Source organism: Pogoniulus pusillus, chromosome 11 (assembly GCF_015220805.1).
Source record: "Pogoniulus pusillus isolate bPogPus1 chromosome 11, bPogPus1.pri, whole genome shotgun sequence".
In the NCBI taxonomy this organism is placed as follows: Eukaryota; Metazoa; Chordata; class Aves; order Piciformes; family Lybiidae; genus Pogoniulus; species Pogoniulus pusillus.
The window spans coordinates 20,722,300-20,747,497 of record NC_087274.1 but is presented as its reverse complement, the minus strand read 5'-3'; the positions used below and the strand labels follow the sequence as shown (position 1 = coordinate 20,747,497).

Sequence of the window (25,198 nt, the reverse complement as noted above, 5' to 3'; positions counted from 1 at the left end):
GGAAAATGAGATCTTTCTGGTGATATTTTACATAATAAACCAAAAATACACACAATGCAGCTGCTTCCTACTGTGCTTGTCAGGAGTTTGGGCTGTGAAGTTCCCAAGGAAGCCTGTGACAAACAGTGACATGGTGAAATAAATCTTTGCAACCACTCAAATTTATCCTATCCAACACAGCTTGGAACAAGGACAAATAATGTGTTTTGAAATAAAAATTTTCATGTAGTACTAGGAAAATATAATATCTTAATGCTTCTTTTAAACAGTACTAAGAAATGGATGCAAACTGTCACTAGCACAGAAATTCAAGAGTTAACAGTTTGTTATCTGTAGGTGTAGGAGAGGTCCCAGGGCAGCACCTCACCTGGGACAGAACCCTGTGTTTAAAAAGGCTGAGAAGTCTCAAAGGGAATCAAAACACCTAAGCAATAGTTTGATTACCTAAAGCTTATTTAAAATGTATTTAAAACAAAAGATCTCTTAGAGGCAGCTAAAATATATACTCAGAAGCTGACAGCAAAACAGAATCAATGACTGATCAGAGAGAAGCACATCTTTAAGATACTAAATAAAAAGAAATACAATCTTGATTCATTGTTTTGGCAAAAGCCATTAGGAAAAAATATTTTAAAACAATTAAGCAATTTTGCAGAAATAGTCTGGGATTTTGTGCAAAGGAGAGAGACTCCAGGCTTGCCTCATCTCCTAGAAGCATCCCATATTCTTAGATGTGATGTTGCCATGACAACCACAACTTGGTGACCTTGTTATTTCAACCTAATCCTGCTTTGAAATTATAGTTGCTCCACCCTTTTGCCTGGCTAGCCTGATAACATAATCATTGTAAATGAGGATGGAAAAACACAGCAGAATACCATTCCCCTAGTGACATGGGACTAGTCTCACCTTATCAGGGAAACAGACCAACAATTAAACTGCACAAATCTAAAAGCCCAAAAGTAGATTTTGTTGTTGTTGTTTGCTGTTCTGTTTTGCAAAAAATCTAATAGCTTGTCAGTGCAGGGATTCAGCTTGAAATGGGGACTTTTGAGGAATTTCATTTTAATTTAATTTAATGTCTTTATCAGGAAATTAAACAGTAATAAGGGGTAGTTCTGCTTAATTATGCATTTGTTTTGACTAACAGCTGGAGGAAGATTTAGGATATCCACAAAGAGTCAGGACAGAACTTGTTTGGCAATCAGATTGGAGGTTTTAGGTTCAGGCTTGCCTTGCTTTATTTAAACCGGTTAAAGCAGTGAGCATTATAAAATCCCAGCTGTAGCCATCATGGAAATGCTTACTATATTTGCTCACATGTTGCAGGAACATTACTGTAATTCTGCTCTTACTAAACACATGGACAACAGTACAGTTGCTGTCACAGACTTAAAGGAAACATTTTCTTCACTCCTTGGGGACAAAATTCAGTTTTCTCTGTACATAGGGCATATGAAAGCCTTTTCCTCCTAAGGAGAAAAAAAGTGGAGCAAATACCTCTAAAGGAACAGAAATTTGGAGCTACTGACATATGAACCAACTGAAGCTCTGTAGTTTGAAAAATCATTTTGCGCCTGTTCTTTACATACTGCTGTCTCACTCTCTTTTCTGTCAGAGCAGGCTGATTTCTCTTTCTCCATATCTGCTCAGTTTCATACATGGGGGCAAGTTTTATCTTGGAAATTGTCACATTGCCCTGGACTTTGTAGGAATAACACAAACACTGAGGCAACTGAATTTGTAAGTCATGATCATTATTAGGAGAAGATGACAAAAAGGAAAGAAAGGGAGCTAGTTTGACAAAGAAATATGGACAATTAGCAGCTAGCTCAGTATGGATACAGGACTTAGGTTATTATGGTTATTTCAGAAGACTAACACAAAGGCTTCCCCAGTTCTAAGTTAATGTGGCTCTGCCAGCAAAGGGGCTGAGTCAGCCTCTGGGGATATGAACCCATAATTCTAGAGAGGAACTCTGCATTTTAACATTTGGAAAGGTGTCATACTAAATCACTCTTTCCAGCTTCCATGTCACAATAGGGAAGTTGGGTGATGACCTCTAAAATAAATCAGCAAGGACTACACACACAAGCAAAAAGGTACCTATCAAGCACCCACAGGTTTACTCAGTGACAACTCAGGAAAAATCTTTATCCAGAAACTGGTTTACTACTAATATAGTCACAAGTCTGTTTACAGTCATCAGCTCTGAGAGAGCCAATAACTAGCAGAGCAAACACAGTGCTCCTTTTCTGGTAAGGCTTTATGGGGGGAAAAAAAAAAATCTTTCAAATACTGATTTTGCAGCATTTGTGGATAATTTCCTCAATAGACAACCCCGCAGAGCACTGAACCCATATATTGCAGGTACGACACAAGCTGAAAGCTGAGTTCTTCCTTCTGTGCCATGGAAATATCTTTGTATTCAAAAGCATCTGCAACAGGCAGAGCTAAACCAGCACTTGCCTCTGTTTAAAAGCTTGCCACTCCCAGGCAGAGAAAATGAAACCGCTGATAGCTTACACAGCTACATTCACCTCTGGTCAGCACAAGGCATATCAGGCAAACAGAATTTAGCTTTCCTCAACAAGAAAAAAAAAAAGGAGACTGTCAAAACACAGATTTGTCCATGAAGGGATCACTTAAGCTCTGCCTTGTCCCTCCCCTTCAAGCAGGACATTTTGCTGTCAGTTGCCAATCATGAAATAATCATACAATTGAATGTAATCATTAGACATTTATTTCTTGAGGTGTTCAGCAGGGGTTAGAAATCAGCCTCTGCTAAAACATTTCTCTTAAGCTCTGTTTAATCCCAAGAGCAGAGAACAGACATGAGTAAGAGATGTTTATCCAGCACTGCAGCAGAGGAAGCAGGTTTCCCCTCACTAAAAGGCCAGAGTTCATTTTCTCAGAATAGCAGCATGCATTCCAAAATGTTCACGCTTACCAGGAGCTATCAGTGAAAAAGTGAACAGATTTATGTCCAGATTCAAACTTAGTTCAATACAATAGCACAAGGCCAGGCCATTAAATATCTTATAAGGTTTTGAACCTAATTTTTTCAGCCTTGTTGAGGTCCCCATATATCATGTATAGGATGGTTAATCCTTCTAAATGCCGATTCTAGCACATGAACAGGAATCCAGAAGTCTCAGGTGAAATCCCAAGCAGGAAGTGTACTTAGAAAATTGATTTTTGCATACATAGTCTAACTTTATCTGTGACACCTTTCAAAAATAAATAAATCCATACACCTTTCAAAATAAACAAATATTGTCCCTTTTACAATTTTAGTCAACTATGATTTTAACAGCAGCTAAAATCATTGCATTCAGAATACCTAAAATACTGGGAGGGTGGGGGAAAGACAAACCCTTCAGCAGTTAAAAGTGAACTTTCAGCTGAAGCTGGGAAATACGATGACTGCTTACTGACCGTGCTATAGAGTCTGTATGTGTGAGTGTTTGTAGACAACACAAAAGTTCTTGCATACAAATTATTTTCTGCTTTGTACAAATTTAAAGCAGAAAACAAAACAGAAACAAAGCTTCGCTTTTCTCCTGGATCAGTAGTGACACCTAGCGGCCAACAACTCGCGGAACAGAGCTGGAACAGATTTTCACTAAACTGCTGGATTATACTACCAAAAAAAAAAAAAAAAAAAAAAAAAAAAAAAAAAGTTTCCAGAGGATAAAACCATCACTGCAAGTCTCCAGGGTGTGGAAAAGAGGCGTAAAGCAAAACAAACAAACAAACAACAACAAAACACCAACAACCAAACCGCATTAGTTGTGTGGTGGTTTCACTGTGCACAGAAATGCTCCATCTGCATTCAAGAACATGCTGCTAGTCACAGCGAAAGGAAGGGATGCTGGTCACAAACTGAGAAGAAACCACTTGGACAGGCAGAATGCAATTATTCAGTGAAATGCAGAAAGGCTCTGAAGCACAGAATTCCTACACATGAATGATGTCCACAGGACAAGGAATGATCCTTAGTTGTAAGAACCCCAGCACAGTGAGAGGCAAGCACCAGAAATACATGGATTGTCACACCCAAAATTAAATCCAGCTGTGTTACTTCTTGCTATAGGCAATTTGCCCTGTAACTACCCCATCAGACTTCACTTGTGTGCCAAAACCTTGTATGAAGTCACCTCAAGTAAAGACAAAAAAATTCAGAAACCAGTTAGGGGTTGGACTTGACAATCGCTGGAGGTCCCTTCCAGCCCCTAACATTCTGTGATCCACTGTTACACACTCAGCCCCGTTTCAGGTTTGTTAGCAATACACTACTAATAGAATTTTACCCAAGAAACAAGTATGGCCTTAAATTACACTCTTGTTTTATAACTCTTTTCTATTTGGTTAGTTGATTACACCAGTCAAGCAGCCCTGGGAAAGTTCTCCAACAGATCACAAAAAGGAAAAGATTCCATGCTTCAGCTGTTAGTTTTCCTCACTGCCAGCAAGACAACTGATGAAACCAGGCAGTTACCTTGGTCTGGTCCATAGAGAATGAAGATAGGTTTGAAGAGGAACAAAAGTTTCTTATGATTTAAACTACCAGCAAGAAACAGCACAGATTACCCAACTCAAGAAAACTGCTCTATGTGACTGGTCTTTGACAAGCAGCTTTCACTCCAGCCTTGAATCTATGAGTATTGCTAAGGGATCCATGGGAAGGGAAACATGGAAACTTCAGAAAGGTCAAATAATGGCTGAGAGTCAGAATCACTGCTGAAAAGCCTTCAGGGGTTCACAAAAAGGGAAAACAATGAAAACTATTGCTTTAAATTGGCAGGTCTTTACTTTTGTCCCATCTCCAATTCCAGATGGATGCGATCTTGCAGGAAGTTCATCAGGACTATGCTATTGCTAATTACTGTAGATTATATCTGAAGTGAGGTGTTCACACACTTGTTAGCTCTAATTCCAACAGAAAAATCATTAATCATAGCTTTACAATGCAGCACAGGTATTATAGATATTTAATATATGTTTAGCTTATTGCTCCACAGCTCCCATGGTATCACTGCAAGGGCCCTAAAAATCTGGAATCCTGTTCTTCAGAGTTGTGATCTGAAATGCTGAATTGCCAAAGCAGGTGCACATGTACTAGGGTGAGGACAGGGAGATGCTCTTGATGAGTCATAATAATGCTGTGCACAGAGTTCAAGGGGAAAGCCCTCACCTCCACAGAGTGTCAACATTTTACTAAAACAAAAAGACATGTTAGGATCCAAGAAGACAATCACGTAAACAGCTCTATTATTTCATTTAATCATCCCTTCCTGCTTTCCTGGGTGATTTTGCTTGATGATCTTCCTGCTAAGTTCAACAAAATTGACTGTAAAATACTGAAGATATACTCAACTGATACTGAACTCTATGAGGAGTGTAGGCCTGCTAAAACTGATGGAACTGACAAGTCCTCTCCTGCCCCTAATTTACACAGAATTCCAGGTTGGAAGTGACCACGAGAATCCAACCTTTCTAGGTAGTAGTGTAGTTAAGATGAGATGGCCCAGCACCCTGTCAAGCTGAGTTAAGAAACTGTCCAATATAGGGAATCCACTACTTCTCTTGGGAGATGATTCCCAAGAGAACTGCTCTCACTGTAAACGTTTTTTCTTCTGGATTCCATGCACAATCTCCTCAGAATTAACTTGTACCCATTACCCCTTGCCTTTTCTCTGAGATTACTTGTAAAAAGGAGTCCTCCTGGTAGCTACCTTTTATGTACCAGTATGTGGTAATAAGGTCTCCCCTAAACCTTCCTTTCTCAAGGCTGAACAAATCCGGTTCTCTCAGCTTTTCCTTTTGCTGCTCTTTTGGCTCAATGTGTGGCATAAAGTCTTTATTTCTTCCTAGTTGAAAAGAAAGGTCATGTTCAGGAAAACATTTCATTAGTCATGATTCAGAGCCTTTTACCAGTTTTCCTTTTTGGTGTAAATTCCAATTTGTTAATGGTACCTAGGTACAAAGGTGAAAGTAAAAATATTTCATAGAGTTTTAGAGAATATCCCTGGTGAGCTAAGGTCAAGACTTGATTTTTTTTTTTTTTTTAAAATACTAGGGATTTTACTTTAAAATATTTTCTAGGAGATATAGAAGCAGCAGAGACATCAGTTTAAAAGCCCATGCTTTGGTTGTAGTGGTGTAATCATTACTAGATCTAGTGCTAAATAGAGGGATCACCATCCAGAATATTTTTTGCTGATAAACCACCACACGATCTGGCTTACCATGTGCCCCTAAACCAGCTGCATTGACAGCTGCAGTGATGGAGCAGAGGTTAGGGATGAAAAACTGAAGAAAAGTTGAGAAAAAGGATGATGTTGCCTAAATCCAGAATTTCAAGAAGTAAAACTTGCTTAGTGAGTCTAACCTAACTTTGATTAAATGAGTACCTGTGCCTAACTATAGTAACAATCAAACTTTGGATGAGGAATAAGTTTCTGCTTCCCAGTTAATATGATTTTTAAATAATATTTTTTGCCTGCAGGAAGCATTATGAAGAAACCATGGAGTTGCTTCTAATTCCAAATAAATAGATATTTCTGCATTAAGATTTACATGAGGTGTAGCTGGACATAGAGCTGTCCAGATAGCTGAAGATGAGTAAACTTTTTCCCTCTGCTGCTTGTTCTTCAATGTAAAGTCATCTCCTTCCAGCTGTGGTTCAGACTGCAGTAATCCATTCCTTCCTCCCCTCAAAAACAGATTACAACCCACTAATTTGGTCCACTTGAAACTGTAGCTTCTGCAGCTGCTCTCCTCATACTACTCTTACATGCAACAAAAGGTACTCTTACTTCTCACACCTGCCATGGCCTTGGATTTGTTTGGATTAAGAAACACTCTGATCCTATCATTAAGAACTAGTTAAATCACTGTGATCTGTTCAAACAGCTGAGAAAAGAGGGAGTCCTCCAGCTTGCAACCCTCAGATTGAAATGCTTTGAGACTGAGGATCAATCTGTTTTCCTGATCCTACTCTTTGTTCTACTTTTCTGAGAAAAGAGCCTGGTGAACTTCAAAATGTAGGCTTTTGCCTATCTTCTTCTGGTGACTTCCAGGTTTACATCAGCTCCTGTAATTCTTTAAATTTACATCTACCTGAAATGCAATCAGGTACATTGAGGAAAGTCTGTGAGAAAAAAAAAAAAAATGCAGTAGATAAAAATAGACAATATAAATAAAAGCAAAGCTAGTTGAAAAAAAAAAACGTGTTTTTCAAAATAATACAGTCTTTTCCTTTTAATTATTGTTTTGGGCTCTTCCCTAATTTTTTCCCCTCATTTCAATTAAAAGTATGGCAAGTGAGTGTGATGAACATTTATCTCAGAGAACTACATCTACAAGAACATCACGTTTTATTTCTTTTGCTTTGCTACAGCTTTCAATATTCTCTCCTCTTCTATTTGACAGCTAGGGAAGGGGAGACACCATCTCAACAGAAACACAGGAAGTCCTCCTTGTGCTATTTATACACTGTGGAATATAAGTGCCTCCTAACAGGGCGGGTGTGTGGCAGACAAGCATTGCTATTGTTTAATACAAGTTAGTAAAAACCAGCTAAAGGAGGAAAAACCTGACTTACGGAAAATGTGAGACAGATTCTGGCTTTGCTCATTAAGGTTTAGAGAGAAGTACTTTATGTGCCTGAACGACTGGTGAACTGCTTTCCAAGCCCTGAATTTCATTCTTATTCTTTGCAAAGCTGACTTCAATTTTGTACAGCATCCATTTAGAGCTACTTGTATGTTTTTAATTTCTCCCTTGAACACAGAAGTAAAACAAACAGGTTTGGCTGGGTGGCTTTAATCAGAAGCAGAAAAAGGAGTTCTGAAAATGAAAACAAATCAACTTTCATTCATTTATTCATTTTCTTTTTTTCTCTGTTATGTGTAACAGGATAGTTTAGCACTCAGCTTTCTCAAAGACTTGAAGGAAAGAGAAGCATTTAGAACACCAAGGATACTGAAATTGCATGTCAATTTGGTCTGGAAGTCCTAAACCAGAAGGAGGACTAAACCACATGGAGTTTGGTGGCTGTTGCAAAAGAACTAGATAAAGCTGACACTGAGTTCAAGGTAACTGGGAGGAAAGTATCAAAGAGTTCAAGAACAGAAGTTTTGCTGCTTTGGTATTATGAGTAACCCTAAGGCAGCTGGCAGTGGTGGTATGCCCTACTTTGTTTTTTTCATTGTTCACTAGTGCAAGGCAAGACTGACTTATTACAATAATGTTAACATCACTTTAGAATTTCAATTTACTGTAACAGAACACTGGTAAGCGCTTTAAAACAAAGAAAACAAACAAAAACACTATGTGGAGATAAAATCTTTTTAGATATTGAGATTTAATACCAGAGTCTTGTAGTTTCTAAAATCCTGGGATCTTATTCTTACCATTGATATCCTCAACCAGAGTCAATTGACATTACAAGTAGGACTAAGTCTGCAATAAAAAAAACTTCTGAATTCAAACCACCACAGTAAAAACCTTAGTCTTGTAAAGAAATAAGCACATTATACTTCTGTTGAAGTTCAGCTCAGAACATGTGCGTTAAACAAGGATATAAAACTTTCCATTATGGAGGTCCTCATTTAAACAGTTCTGTGCCTAAAACTGGTCCTTAAGTGCATTGGAAATTGAAGTTCCATTGAATTCCCAACTCCAACCACTGGTATCTGCCATTGAATTTTGTAGAATCAGAATTTTCAGACTCCACAATCTAAAACAAGTCCTGAGGAGTTTCAGCTGCCTGGTTTGCCACAACAGGGTTTTATCTTGAAAGTATAAAAAGCGAGGTTATGAAAATTAAAATTATTAGTAGTGAAAATAACCTGATTGTTGTCTTTATCTATAACTGTTGAATCTAACAACAGTTACAGTAGAGATTACAGGCTTGCAGACTGTCATCTTTGTTGGATAAGAGATTTGGAGCTCACACTATGGTCCCTATAAAAGGAGAGAAAGAAAAACAAACCAAACCCCACAATTCTGTTGTTCTCAGTGTGCTTAGAAAGAAGAAAACTTCCTCTCTGATCTGGCTTGAGTTGGGATAATTTCCTTCCAAATAGCTGGTACAGTGTTTTGGATTTAGAGTGAGAATAATGTTGAAAAAACCCTGATGCTTTACTTGTTGCTGAGCAGCACTTCAATTAATTCAAGGACTTCTCAGATTCTCATACCACCCTGCCAATGAAGAAGATGGGGAGCACAAGAAACTGGGAGGGGCCACAGCTAGGACAGCTGATCCAAGGGATATTTCAGTACATATGATGCCTAGTATATAAACTGTGGGGAGTTGGCGAGGCAGGGCCAGCTGCTGCTGAGAGACTCACTGGCCGTGGCTCAATGTATGGTGAACAAATAGCATTGTGTATCACTTGTTTTGTATATCCTTTTCTCATTATTGTATCCTCCTTTTCTGTCTTAAGTCAATCTCAGCCCATAAGTTTTACCTTTTTTCTGATTTTGTTCCCCACCCCAATAGGAGAAAGTGTGGTGTTCAGCTGCCTGCCAGGTTAAGCCATGACGCTTCCCATCATCTGAGTAGCAACCACCAAATAAGAGCAAATAGCCTCTGACAAATTTCCAGGAGTCAAAAGCATCAATTATTTCACACCCAGATGTCAAATCCTTCTTCTCACCTTGTAACAACTTCCACAACACAGTTACGTGTTAGTCAAACAAAACAGATACAGCACTACAAAACCTCAGGCACAGCACAGAGAAATGGATAGGAGCATTGGGAATAACTACTGAATACATTACAGTAGAGCCTCTGCATCCAAAGCCTTGCCTGCATCTCACCCACACCCCTGCCATAGCATCAGCAGTATAACAGAATATATTCTCTTCCCTTACAAGCCTCATCTATGTTATTCAGTATTAAACAGCAATTATCCCCTTCTAAAATGCAGTAACAGTAGAAGGGCTACAGAAAGCTAAATGAAATAGCTGGATATTGCAATAATTGGTCCCTAAACCAGGGAGAAGAGAATCAAAGTAAAGTTAGAGAGCCCAGTTTCAGTAAGGGAATCATAGCTGAAATATTAAATACAAGAAAAGACCACAGAAATATCAGTTCATGTAATGATTAGTGTGTATCAGATATTTTACTGCAGTAGCCACATACTAAGAAAGTAGAAGCAAGGACAACAGAATCAGCAGGTAACAGACAGTGTCCTTGACATGCACTTTTCCTTGATGTGCAGGGATGCTTACAGTATTACAGAATCGTCACAGAAATATTCAGTTTGGAAAAGACCCTCAGGATCACCAAGCCCAACCAATAACCATACTCTACGAGGTGCACCACAAACCATGTGCCCAGACATCACATGCAAACAATGTAAAATGGTTATAAAAGGAATCCTGTGAGAACAGAGATGTTTATAGCTGTTCTGTATACTATGGGGCCAAACACAAATTATTTAAGCCACAAAAATAGCCAGTGTTTGGTTTATTTTTTTGTTTATTGAGTGTGTGTTTTTGTTTTGTTTTGATTGTGTTTTTTTTTAATTAATGCTCAGCAAATTTCTACTGATTAATGTGTTAAATCAAAATTTCCCTAACATTCCCCCAAAAATGGTTTGTGGATAAGTACCAATGTCCAGGTCTCCCTTTACATCGGCACAGACTAATACATCCTCACTTTACAGTTCACATACAGATGTTTATTTTGCTCAGCCATCTGTTCCATCTGAAACACAAAAGAGACCACAGAAATGAATTCTAGCTCTCTTTCTGAATACACAGAAAAACAGCTGGGTTACAAATAGAACAAGTCTGTTGCTTTTTCAGAGTGCAGGAAAAGACTGTATTTTATATCAACACAGAAAGTCAGGTCCCCAGTCTGAAGGGAGCAGAACTTTGCTAAGATAACTGTGAACAAATTATGACTGAGAATGGGATAAAGCGGCATACAGATTACTGTAGAATGATTTTTACTTGCAGGAAAGTGTTTCAAGACTTCATTTTTTTTTTTTTTTGTAGTTATGGGCATTTGGTTCTTTTGTTTCCAGACACGCATACACAACACTAAGAAATGGACTGCAGCAGAGCAGCTGCAGTGAAGGGTGGTGGGTAAACTGAGAGAAATCAGATTAATGAAGAGGGAGTAAGGTGAGCAGTGCCAAAATAAGAGAGCTTATTTTCAAGTGCAAGGAAAAGTAGGCCCATAAGAACCAAGTCACAAGAGCTGTCAGGTAAGAGGCAGGTGCACAGAGCACTTCAAATGGGAATGAAAAGTGCTGGAAGAGACAGACATACAGTATGCAAAACAAGAGAAACTAATTTAGGAAAGCCATTAAGTATTCAGCTTTGAGTCAATGACAGAAAAAGAAGAGCACTGTAAGAGAGTAAAGTTTACAGTGGAATCTGTTAAATCAAAAGAAAGTTGAGCTTCATGGTGTAACCAAAGATTTCAGCTGTCTGGAAGGAGTGCTGATCTGCCCCTGTCTCCTGGTCATATGCCTGCATGAAAGTTGCCCCTTTGTTTCCTGATGCCTACAGCTGTCCAAAGCTGTTTCAAACATTGTTCCCAAATATGAAATGATTTAGAAAAGTCTAAAATCTGAGCAAGTATAAATAGTTGAGTCAAGGGATATTCTGACCCCCAAGTAAATGAACATAAGTAGATTCTAATCTCCTCGGAGAAGACAATAGTAATATTTTGATTCAAGAGGCTTCACTATATCTCTTCACATTAACTGTTTATACTGCCATATAGCCAGTCAAGTTCCCACACATTAGGATAATTGTAACTACAGGTTTCACCTGGCCATCATTACAACAGATCATGTACCCCTGCATTGCAATGGAGACAGAAATACCATAAGACCTGATTTCAGGAATCAAAACTTTCCATTTTATACTCCCTGCAGCTGAACAACGAGGCAAGGTATGACATTTCACATGATTGAACCAGCCAAATTCACATCTTGATTCCTGCAGTCAGGCTTTAAACCACAGTTATACCCAGAAACAAAAAGACAGACCTAAGAGAGATCAAGTAACACACCCTTGCTTCTTATTTTACATAAAAAAGAAATCCCCAGGCATCTAAACCCATCAATAACAGTTTTGGAGCTTCTGTGGAAGCATTTGCAGGATCACAGGAGATTAGGGATTGGATGGGACCCAAGAAGATCATCAAGTCCAACCCCTCTGCCAGAGCAGGACCATACAATCTAGCACAGATCACAGAGGAACACATCCAGACAGACCTGGAAAGTCTCCAGAGAAGATTCCACAACCTCTCTGGGGAGCCTGTGCCAGTGCTCTCTGACCCTTACAGTGAAGAAGTTCCCCCTTGTGTTGAGGTGGCACCTCTTGTGCTGCAACTTACACCCTTTGCTCTTTGCCCTATCACAGGGAGCAAGTGAGCAGAGCCTGTGCCTTCCCCCCACCCCAACCCCCAGTCCTCAGATATTCATAAATATTTATTAAATCCCCTCTCAGTCTTCTCTTCTGTGCTAGTTTGAAACGAAGTAGAATGTTTTGGTGAGAAGGATTAGATCACAGGCTGTGAAAGAGAAACAATGGTGATGCCTACTTCACTCATAGGCTTGCTGAGAGGTATAAGAGCAAGAGTCCAAACATAGATAAGAAGTCGCTCTTTGTCCAGGCTGTGGGCTGCATTTCTCTCTAACCTCACCTTCCATCTCTCTGATTAATCTACTTGCTTCCTAACTCCCCTGGCCAACCCTCCATTCTTCCTTGGGGCACAAGGCAATGTCTGGGATAAGGTAGAGGGGTGGGAGAAGGTGGAAGGGAGGTTGGGAGCCTCTCCTGGGGACTCAGGTTTCTTGGGGGGGGAGGGGCGGGGGTTGTTGTGTTTCTGTATTACCTTTTACCTTGTCTATTTCTGTATATAACTGTATATACTGTAAATATCTGCTTGTATATTGTGCTAAGCTGTAAATATAAGCTTCATTCAAATTTCCAGAGCTAGCCTGGGTGTTTTCCAAAGTGGAGGGGTAACATCCTAACCATCACATCTTCTCCAGACTAAAAAGTCCCAGGTACCTCAGCCTCTCCTCATAAGGCACACCCTCCAGTCTCCTAATCGTCCTCATAGCCCTCTGCTGGACCCTCTCCAGCAAATTCCTGTCCCTGTTAAACTGGAGAGCCCAAAACTGAACACAGTATTCAAGATGAGGTCTCACCAGGGCAGAGTAGAGGGGAAGGAGAACCTCCTTTGATCTGCTGGACACACTCTTCTTAATACACCCCAAGATCCCATTGGCCTTCTTGGCCACAAGAGCATATTGCTGTCCTGTAGTTAACTTGTTATCCATCAGGACTCCCGGGTCCCTCTCCACAGGGCTGCTCTCCAGCAGATCACCTCCCAGCCTGTAGTGGTGGAGTTTATTATTCCTTCCCAGGTGCAGGACTCTGCATTTGTCCTTGTTGAACCTTATCTGGTTCCTCTGTGCCCAGCTCTCCAGTCTGTCCAGGTCTCTCTGGATGACTGCACAGCCTTCTGCTGTATCAGCCAATCCTCCCAGTTTGGTGTCATCCTACCTTCATATTCCAAAAATCAATACCTACCATCTACAACAGCCTACTCCATCTCCCTATTAAGTGTCAAGTAGCCGTTAAACGAACATTTGTTTGTTTTTAAGAGAATCTGCCTGATATTGCAGAAAAAATGGGAAATTATCATTCTGAAAAATAAATGCATGCAATATTTACACCATAAACTCAAGAGCACAAACTGTAATTTTATAACACAGTATTTGTTAATCTACAGAAATACGTTCTCAATATCATGTGTAAAAATTTTTTTGGTATATTTGATGTGCACAAGTTTGGAAAATAAGAAAGTAGAAGTTGACACAGGTAAGGTGATCATTTATAAACCTGTCAAATCTTTCCATAGATACAACTGTCTAGAATCACAAACAAATTGAGCTATTTTCAGAGGCACTAGCCAAACTTGATCAGACACTGGAAGCAGTTCAGTGATGTCATTACAGTCTAAATGTGCCAAAGTTGATTTATCTTGTACTAAGCATAGCAACTCTATCACAGGAAGAAAGATCAGTTAGCCCAAGAGGTGCTTTACCATGTCCACTACTGTAACAGTTCCATTTGCAGCAACTCATTTAGATCTGGCTCATGAGTCCATGCACTATGCATTACACAACAACAGAAATAGCCAAGACAAAAGAATGAGCTTTGGAATGTCTTGAAATTTATTTCTTCTGAGCAAGTTTTCTGTCTGACCTCCTACACTATAAAAGTTTTCATCTGGTACACGTGAAACCTTTCTGTTAGAATCACACTGAACAAGGTTTTCTGGAGTATGCCTAGAGAGTTAGGATGCTCAAACCAAAGCAAGTTAGATTCATTCAAGTTCACATTAAAAGGAAATGGCAACACCCCTCCTACAGTCCACAGTCCTACAGCCATTAGATTAGGCCACACTGCTAACAAGATGTTTTTCCTACTGGTGTCTTAGGCAAGCAATAGTAATGTTATGCCACATATACAAAGTAAAAAGTACAGACATCCTTTAATATAGGAAAATATACATCCACAGCATTTCTTAGCAGGCTCTAGCCCTGCCATAGCCTGTAACAGCTGATTCCAAAGCCAAAAAAAGGCACTCAAATGGATTGTTTCAAATGCCAGTCCTTACTGATTCTTTTACTTTTGTTTACACCTTAACATACATACACACTCCTTAAACATCAACAGTGGGAGTTCACACATAAATTAGTCAATAAGACCCTTATTTCAGAAGCACTATTTTAGCCACTGCTATCTCTGATTTGATATATAAACCTTTCAGACCCATTGCTGCTGTTCTGGACTCATTCTGTTCCATTCTCTACCTGGACACAGCCACATGGATTAAAGCTGAGGCTGTTTTCAGTGCAGTGACAGCACTCTTAGAGCAGTATTTCATTGTCCACAATAAGATCACTGTTGTGCCTCTGGTGTTCTGTAATTAGGCCCCTTCAGACACACTGTTTGGTTATTATGGTTCATCAACTGATAGTACATTATGCTAAATGGCTGCATTTTCATTCTTTTTTTTTCCTATTAAATAATAATAATAAAGCACCCCAAACCCAGATAACAGAGATAAAACTAATTACTCACCCTTCATCTCGATCTAACATGATGGTTCTGGGTAGCAAGGACAACAGGAAGAGGTTCTCGAAGAGAGGAACTTAAGCAGCTTTACAGGACAACAACCTAGGAAGAAATGACAAGCCAATACCCACGTTTACTGTTTGTAAATCTGAGCATTGATTCTGCTTTCACAAGTGGCTTTCATCAAATGCAAATCAGAAGCCTGGCATCTGCTTGAGTAACCAGGCAGCCCTGTCCCCCTTTCAGGGGAACAAAAGCCATACAATCAAAGGGTTTTAAAAGGATGGCAAACTTATTGTAAGCTAGAAAAGGTTAAAAGTCTGCCAGGGCTTAAATAAACCTCTCAGAATTCCCAAGTATGGAAGCGCTTCTGACCTTTATGAATTTATTTTTGTTTTGGCTGAAATATACATAAATATTTCACAGAAAAGTCACCAAATAGGAGAGAAACAAATGTTTAATACGCCTGGCTTTACAACCGATTTTGAAAGCTTCAGAGAGCAAACTTAGATAATTTTATTTTTTATCAGATTTCTCAAGTCCTGCTCCAACCAACAGCACCCTTGGCTATCCCAGCAGGGCCACCTGTGCTGCCCTGCATTAGTGACAAATCTCCTGCAAAGATGGTCAACAACAAGATTTCACCTCAAACAAGCTATTCCCTCAGTTCAGTGATCTCCACTACTAGGAGTGGCACACTCTGAAAAACATCTGAATTGCTTCTGGGTAGAGGAAAAAACAGTTTCTGTAATGTACTGAAAATTTGTTACTTCTACTCCCCTCAGTTAAAAGAGCATATTCCAAGCACAACCAGATTGCTGGTTCCACTATAATTCTTAGGGGGGAAAAAAATCTAATACTGATTTCACATGTGAATTTATTGTGAAAATAAAGCCTTTTGCTGTTGGTAGAAGCACAATATAGGAATGTAAATAAAATTATGTCAACACTTAATGATCCCATCAGAACACGTATTCCAATAGCCTTTTCGCTTTCATTTGGGAGTCTCACAAAGCTTGTCCCAATGACTATGAAGCTGGAAACCAATGTTCAAGGATCTGAAATGAGTCTAAAGTCTTTGTTAGATCAAGTTTTCAGCTTTTTTTGTTTAATGATGAATTCCAGACTCCAAAGCACAGAAAGAAATACCATTTCACACCCAAGTTTTAGCTTCAGAAGAACACAATTTGTCAATGCTATTAATAACTATCTGGAAAAGAGAGCAATGTCGGAAGGACCCTGCTGCTCTAAGTAAACCACTCTTCACAATTATAATCATTTTAATTTAAAACAGGTCTTGGTTCTGATGTTTTCGATACAGTCATTATCTGACAGAACAACCTATGATTTCTTCTGAAGTCTTCTGGTGTTTGGAGACAAACGTAAAGCAAAAGCTGACACTTCCACAAGGCAAAATCAGACCAAAAGATTCAAAGCAAATGGAAGGGATGCTTTTTTCCTGCGTAGCGTGCAGTACACAAATCAAATTATGAAACTTGGTGTCTCAAAAGTGTAAATAGATTTCAAATAAATTTGCATGAAAGAAAGGAGAAAACAATTGACAGCTATTAAATCTGATGGCACAAGTGGAACCTCCAGGTCAGAAGGACAGACTGAAAAATACCAGGCATACTCTGTATTTTCTGTCGGTTTTAATTCTATGTTGTCGGCACCACATGCTGGCAGCTATCTTTGTTGGGGTACACTAGGAAAAAGCTAGCTTGAAACAAAGGACAAAGAATCTGGAGTTCAAATAATACAGATACAACTGATGGGGGAAAAAAAAAAACACACCACAAAATAAAACCACCACAAACAAAACTACAAATAAATCACAAAACCCCTATACACAACTTATAATTTAAAGATGAAGAATCCAAGGAAGACACCAAGTGTCACTGTAAACAGAAGGTAAAAGCCCACTTCAAGGAGGAAACATCACAAATGAATGTTGATTGCAGGTGTAAGCATCATGCATTCTGACTATGGCATGTCCATGACTACCCACTCTGCTGCCAGTGATGATTTCTATCAAGCTCCTTACAGAAAAAAATGGAGAAACAGAATGATCCCAGAATACAAATGAAGCAAAAGGAAGCAGTTAAAGCATGAAAAGTGCAAAAGCCAGGAAACAGGAGGAGGATATTAAACAGAGCAATCCTGTCAGTGTCTACCTCTGCCTGACACCAGAGCTGATGGATGTTGCCAAGTGGTGGTCTGCCCAGATGCAGAGACATCACTACCAGAAACAAGACACTGAGCTGGCAACTGATACTAAGCTGGCACTTCCACCTAACCCATTAAGAGTGTTCTTAAGCCAACCTCACCATGAGAAAGGAAAAAAAGGTTACCCTATCTTGTTTTTCAATATGATATCTTGTGTCCAAAGCTGATCTGCATCACAGCAAGGCTTTTCCTACAAAGGCCTTTAAGTAATATTGCAAGATCATTCTCCTCCTAAACACATGGGATTTAGTGTATTTATTTAAATATCTGTTTCAGACACAAAGTAAGAAACTGATTCTAGGCACAACTCAGCACATTCTCACCTTCTCCATGATGAGCTGCAGATGTTAGACACTTTTTCAGAAGGAAGACAAACTACTTTCTAATTAGTGCTGTAACTAAGTCATTTTTATAATGTCAGCCTTGCATAACTTGTTTTCAACTAAATCAGTAATCTGCATAATAACTGCTCTTACAAGACCCTTCCACAGAACCACAAAATGTGAGAATATTAGCTACTGGAGCAGCATCCTTACTTGCCACTCATAGTTTAGACTGTGTGAAAACTGCTAGCAATACTGTTACTTAGTTATTCAGCCAGTAAGACTCTGCATTGCTTGTTTTCTATACAGCAATTAGAAACAAGGTTTAGCTGGAGATACTAAAAAAAAAAAAAAATAAATATCTATACTTCAGGGAATGAACCATATATCTGATTAAACTCCCAGTTTGATGTACCTTATCTTGGCAGTGCTGAAAGACTGTCTTGATAGAGATTAGAGTGACATCCTATGTTTGCTTAAGATAGCTATTCTAGAGTATCTGCAGTGATGCACAATAAGGATGATAAATTTTACTAATGGTACCCAAAAAATACTGATAGCCTAACATTAAGTACAGTGCCCTTGTTTATTGTGTTCACACAAGACAGCCCTGTGTAATACGAGCATGATATATTGTGGCAAAATTTAATGCTAATACAGACATTAAACTAATATATTGATGTTTTCCACATAATCCTCTGGTTTTAGCTAGATCTCCCTTGAAACTCTACAGTATTATTAGATAATACATGCTGATTATCCCTTGAAGTATGACTCAGACTTTAAGTGTTAGTTTCTAGTCTCAATAAAACACTGGGATATTTGTGTCTAAATATTGTGGTCCTCTCTCTCCTAAGTCAGTACCTAGGATAAGAGATGAAAGTTTGAAATGTTTCTGGTCTCTTCAGTACATTTAATCTTAGTTGAAATTTACTACCAAGAGCAACAACAGTTGGAACAGTAAGATTTTTTTTTTCAAAGACTTTTCAAAACAAAAACGTCCAATATGTAAACTGCATTAACTTCTCACCTTCTCTTCCATCCACACTTCCACTTCATTCCCTCCTCCCTCCCATACACACAAACATATTCACACACACATGAAAGAACTGAATATCAGAAAGAGTCAATATTTTTTTAATGTTCAAGTAGAGTAATATACTATCATAAATATGAAGCCACCACGGTTTGAAGCCTAAACATTCAACACATAATTTGTAACTTTAATCAACACATCTCATTTTCTTAATGCATACTGACTGGATGCCTGAGTGCTAATGAGCGTCCCTGAATGCTAATGGCTTTGTGAAACTAGATGGCCTTTGAGCATCACATGGATTAGCTAAAACTTATTTGCATCTCAGATTCCCAGCACCATTCAGCTTCACCTTTCTTTGACCTCAGCATTTTATAAACCAGGAAAAACAGTTGTGTTATGAAAAAAAAAAAAAAAAAAAAAAAAAAAAAAAAAAGCCAAAGCTAAACAAAACAAAAAAAAAGCAGTCAAGGATACATTAATCTAGGATATATTAGAAACAATTTACTGAGTTGAATATTTTCACACTACAACATGACCACTTTAAGGTATTATACAGTTTCTCATTCTTTGGGCTCTAAAGCTTACAGGACATATGCTTAGGAACAGAGCTGCTGTAATCAAGAAACTTAAAAGATCTAAGCAAGACAAGGACTGTGTAAAGAGTTAAAACCTTTTAGAGTGGATTGATTTTGCAGCAAGTATTAAATACATAATCCATTGCTGCATGTGCTATGAAATATGATACAGCTATCATAAATTCAGTGCAACTGGAAGATGAGACAAGGTTTCAGGTATTCCTTCAAATCCTATTTGGTGATTGTCAGATGTGCTCTAACTTTGCAGAAGCCCCACAATTCTGCCTGAAACTATTCCATTGAGGAGAAGCACCTGATTTTCATCTGAAGACTCCACATCATGGAATGGTCACAGCTTCTCTTTATGCTTGTTTTGTAATGGCTTAATAACATCTCCTACTCAAAATTATTTCAGATATTAGTTTCCCAGTTTCTGCTTCCAGCTGTAGAAGTTTTTGACCCATGGAGAAAACCCAAAGACCTGTTCAGTCCTTAACCAGCTTTTCCAGACACTCAAACACACTACCATTGGCTGCCTCATCCAACTTCTCCTTTTTCTTTCTCATATTTACATTTTTGTCTCTTCAGCTTTTCTGAATTTTATCAAGCAGTCTGAGACTTATTAAAAATTACCAGAATGCCAGATGTCTTTCTAGCTCTTTAAAGACTGTTTGGAACAAAATTATCTGCAACTCTAAAAGTGTTTATCATTTAGTGACCAACTATACCCCAAAAAGAACTTTCTTATCCTTGTGGAATGCAAACACATGGTTTTCCAAATACAGCACAGAAACTCTTACTGAGTATTTCTACATCTTTATACCATTATTAACAATTTAAATATCTCCAGTTAGTAATGGAGCTATAGTGTAACTAACATTTCTCTGACTCTTCATTATCATTAGCTTTGGGTTTCTCCCCTCATGTTCTTGGCCTCCTCACGTATTTTCTAGTTTTCCTGTCTTCCAATTTATATGTACTGCTATTTATTTACCAGAATTTTTGCTCTGTAGCTGTACGAAGTTTACACATGCTACAAAATAAGAGCTGAGTTCTCAAAGCTGTCTCTATAACAATGACATAAAAATCAGATCCGACTGAAGACAACTTTCTCAAAGGTGGAGCTCAGGGGATCAGTCTAACAACTCTGCACTGAGAAGGTTATGACTTAACATTTATAAAACACAAGTTAGTGAAATACTTAGATTTGACACTGTGAAGAACACCTTTAGCACATCCTAAACCAAGATCACACAGTGTAATATTTGTTACAAATCAGCTTTGCCATGTGTGGTAAGTGCCAGCAGCAGCTACAACCACGGTGAAAACACATACATGAGAAGCTACAATGTAAGAAAAAAGGTAACATTTTAGTATGGGTAAAGCTAAGTGGGGAAACTTTCTGGGTGCAGAGCTAACACTTTGCATAACTGAATTCCAAATACAAAAAGAAGAGCACCATAGTCTAAAAACTCCTTTGTATCAGAAATAGTCAAACAAACATAACATCTTGGACTGACATACATGAAATTCATGCAGAACCTTTCCAGTAATACCACTGAAAATACACTACAGTAAAGTTTTAGGCAGTAATGACAGAATAATACTCTATAATAAACTACATCAGGCAATGTTATTTATTTTGGAGTAAGAAATACTTGCACTTGTATTCCTTGCCTTCTTATGTTAACAAAAACAAAAACAAAAAAAAGAGCTTAAGGAGCTGAAAATGTTTAAAGTTGTAAACTTTGGTGAATTTTATTAAGAAACTCAGTGGTTTCACAGAGATGATTGATTGTTCCTATACAAAATAAACACAGAATAAATTATTCTGTGTCTTGATCAGCTGCTGCATTTGCCACTAACATTTCTGTCATCTCCTGGTTCAAGCAGCCGACCTCAAACACTACGTACAGGAGGTATTTGAAGCAATGCGGCATAAGGCTATTCCTGTTTGACTCTGAATGGCAAATACATGTTAGATTTCAGTAACAGATCCTGTACTGATTATCACGTTCCTTGTTTCCTGTGAAGCAAATTAATTGTATCTCCAGCGCTGCTTCAAAAGAAGCATGTAAAGTTGAGTCCAGCAGATGAAAGCTCTGTGGAGTAAGAATTGGCTGAGAAGCCCTTCTCCCGTATATCATGGAAAGTGGGTTTTTAACTGTCATGTTCATCACAAAATAGGTCAGCAACAATGATTTAAAACACTCTTATCCTGCACTCTGGCTTATAGACTTCCTTAATTTGACTAACACCTTCTGTGAGCCATATTTAGAACTAGATCAGGAAAGCAATGCAGCCTGACTGAAATGGGAGAAACAAACTAACAAGATGTTAAAGCTACCTCAGGTCCACAAGTTCTCCTTTTGCCACATCAACAAAGGCACATGTTGCACAGAAGCAAGTCATAAAGAAAGGAAATATCTTCTGCTGGAACTGGTGCCAAATTTTTTTAATGTGAAATCATGTACTCTGTGATGTGTACAAACCAGATAATTTCAGACCTTGTTGAAGCACCACTAAGCAGAACACAGTCTAAATATAAGCTTGTGCTCATTCAAATTCAATAAGGCTTAATTCAGTAGTCTAAGCATCTGCTTGAACATGAGCTTCATTTGAAAGCCTGACAAAGCAGATGTAAATAACTACAATTTGTGAAAATGTCTGTAAGAAGTTCCACAATACCAGACTTAACTTTCAAAACAGCATCCTTCTTTCAGCTTCCTCATGTTTCTTTAAATATATTTTTTCTAGTTTATATATAAAGAAAGGTGCTTTGACAATTTGTTGTTCTCTCAATTTTTCCTTTTTTCTAAAGACATTTTTCCAATGTAGACAACTCAGAGAGATGAGGAAATTCACACAATTTGAGCAAACTTTTGTGCAAGTCAGGTGCCCCCTTGAGTTTTGCTGATGCATATTCACTGCTCCTTACAGAGGCCATCTAAATGTTGTTCAATAGTCCCTTGAAACGTTTGGCTAGTTTTCAAGAAAACACATGAAACTAAGCTTCACCTTGTGCAGCTGACAAAATTAAGCTTATTCTTTTAATATCAATCTTATTATCTCTAATCATGGTTTTAGAAACTACTACATAAATACCTTAAATTAACTATATATAGCACATTTTCATCCTGGTTTAGCACATCTTTTTTCCAAGAGAAAAAGTCCTATTAACAATTCTGACAACTTTGTGATGTGCAGAAACAGATGTTGTCTTCAGTCAAATCCTTCTCTTTTTCCACTTAAAACCTAAACTACAAATAAGAATCTAGGCGAATCTCTGATGCAGTAATTCACTGACACAGGAAGAACATCTGTAAGATGTTACCCCACAACATTCATTTTACATTTGCTCTGTTAAACTGTCGTAGTTAATCTGAACATTGATGTCATGTTTGCACCTCAGGTTTCGATACTTTACTTTGGCTATTTAGTCTGTAAAGCATAAAATCTTTATGGCTACCAACTGCGTCACTCCACACACATTTTTTTCTACAGAATGATAACCTTAAGGTTTAAATAAATCTTTGGAATACTTTGCCTCACATTGACCTAAGTTTTTAATTTCCTATAAATTCACAACAAGAAAAGAAAGTCCAAAGACCACATTTCCATTTCTCAAAATATTTTCATGGTGTTCCTAATTTGCAACATGAATTACTTAGAAATAAAACCAGACTTACTTCTCAGCAGAATTAGAAGTAGTGAAGTCAATCTCTTTTACATAAAAAAAACCCAAAAAACAAAAAATACAGACCAAAGTAAAACTCTCTTAGCTAAATTCCCTACAAACAAGTCCTTTCATGGTTATTCTTCGCAAAGTACTTGCCAATGAGACAGGGAGGTCATTAATTCTCCAGTCAGCAGCTGAAATGAGTTAGTCTGACCTCAGCTGTTACTGATCACATCCCTTCCTGCTCAGCAAACCTCAGAAGATCTATGGCTTTCCCTTTTATACCAGAAATTAACAGTCAAGTAACAACATTCTTCCTAACACAAACATACATTAGAAGCTACAGATACACTTCTGTGAGTATTTTGATCCAAAGTTGATGTTCCTATAAGAAAACAGAATATAGAAGCCATAATGAAGCTATGAACTACTTTCACCCATGTGACTTTGCACATTCAAATTACAGAACCACAGATTTAATCAGTAAATTCTCACAACACTCCAGAATTACAAAACAAGACCAGTCCTCACTGCAGTTTGATTTAAAAGAAGCGTGAAAAAGACATTTAGGAAACATCTGTTCTCCTGAGCAAGATCCTCACTAAAATCGTAAAAAGCAGTCTTGCTTCTCTGACATGGTTAAACACTAAACTGCTAATCCACAGACTTCACGGCATGTGGATTCACCACCTCTCAGAGTCAGATGTAAATCTGATGTAAGGACAGTCACTCAAGCTGTAGCATCTGGGATCATTTTGGGATAACTTTGTAAAGAGAAGACAATAAGCAAGGAAGAGAAAAAAGAAAAAAACCATATTTAAAAAATTATTTTCATAAGGGATTGACTATGCAGTGCATTGTGGTGAATCAAACTTGTCTGTCATATGGTCACTCTGCAGCTTTCTATAAACCTGAGGGATTGCATCTTTTGACCTCCTGTTTATTTAAGGCAGTGCATTTCTATGGATCTGAGCTTGGCATCAGTTTCTCAGCAGCCCATGTGATATGAAAAGCTGCTTCACTGGCAATATTGTAAATTTTTTTTTTTTTTTTTTTTTTTTGCCACATGGTATTTTACAAAATTCTCACAGAAGAATGTGTGAGAGCTCTTTAAAATGCAAGATCCACCGCAGGGGAAATGGTGGTTGGCTCTGCAAAGGGAAAAATGTCACATGGCTGAACACATTCTCTCATTATTCCCAGAATCTAAAGAAGTAGCTAGAGGCAGAAAACTGACAATAATTATATTGCCTAGGAACAGACAGCATACATAAATCTACTGTATTAAGCCTTTATTCATTGGTCTACTTCCCAAAGCTCATTTCAGCATTAGCCCAGAAGTAACACTGTGCAAGACACCACTCTTTGGTTTAAGGAAAATTTGGGTAAATTCTTCTTCCACGTACTGTGATAATTAAAGTTTTGTGTGGTTGCTCTTTCTAACCTGTGGCAGACTGAATTGCCATGATTTTTGAGTGCAATTTCCTTCCTTACTAGATTGTCAGTAATACATGAGACAGAAAGCAGGCATACTTAAAGGAAAAGTAATTTAGCCCTTGTTGGAATTGTTACATACACAGCATAAGCCTGCAGTGATGGAAAGACAGCTATTCAGTCCTGAACGTCTGTTTATGCCAAATCACAAGAGCATAGTGCAAGCAATCTAGACCCAGCAGGCATCTTTCACTGAACTAATTCTGACACAACACTGAAAAATCATAAATCAGAAGTGTACCTCGGAGGGAAAAATAAAGGTTGGTGATGCTCTAGAAAGTGTTAGCACAGTACTGGCAGACAGGCACAGATGTTTCTGTAATTATCTCAAAGGCTGGGAAATTTAAGAACTAAATTCCCTTTATGCGGGGCCCAGATCCAGCCTGTACTATTGCTGTTCCTTCAGAGCACGCTGCTTGTGGGTCCTGGACTGAGAGGAGGAGCAGACCAGCCCAAGTGGCAACCAAAGGGAGAAACAAATTTAAAACGTTCCATGTTTCTGAAAGCAGCATTGCTGTTTTGCTGCTGTTTGTTGCTCAGAGATGCCTGATGGTTTTAGCTGTTTGAGTAAACACTATACCTTTGGCATAAACAGATTAAAAGTGTAATTAAAAGTCTGGAAAGTTTTTCTGTCAAATTAACTTATGATAATCCTTTATGTCTCAGATTTTCCTCAAAGAGCTTTGTATGTATTTGTGTGTGTTAAAGATGTAATTGGTCTGCTGCACAAACC

The 25,198-nt window shown here is 38.3% G+C and overlaps 1 protein-coding gene across 1 annotated transcript in view; it reads right to left on the bottom strand.

Annotated features, from left to right (window-relative positions):
* Window positions 1-23,200, bottom strand: part of LDB2 (LIM domain binding 2) — a 378,927-nt gene extending 355,727 nt beyond the window's left edge. The window contains exons 1-2 of the mRNA XM_064151379.1: window positions 22,982-23,200; window positions 15,136-15,231 (exon numbers count right to left, since the gene is read on the bottom strand). Coding sequence (XP_064007449.1) covers window positions 15,136-15,155 — 20 coding nt within the window. The 5' untranslated portion in view covers window positions 15,156-15,231; window positions 22,982-23,200. The remainder of the gene's footprint in view (window positions 1-15,135; window positions 15,232-22,981) is intronic.
* Window positions 23,201-25,198: the final 1,998 nt, after the last annotated feature.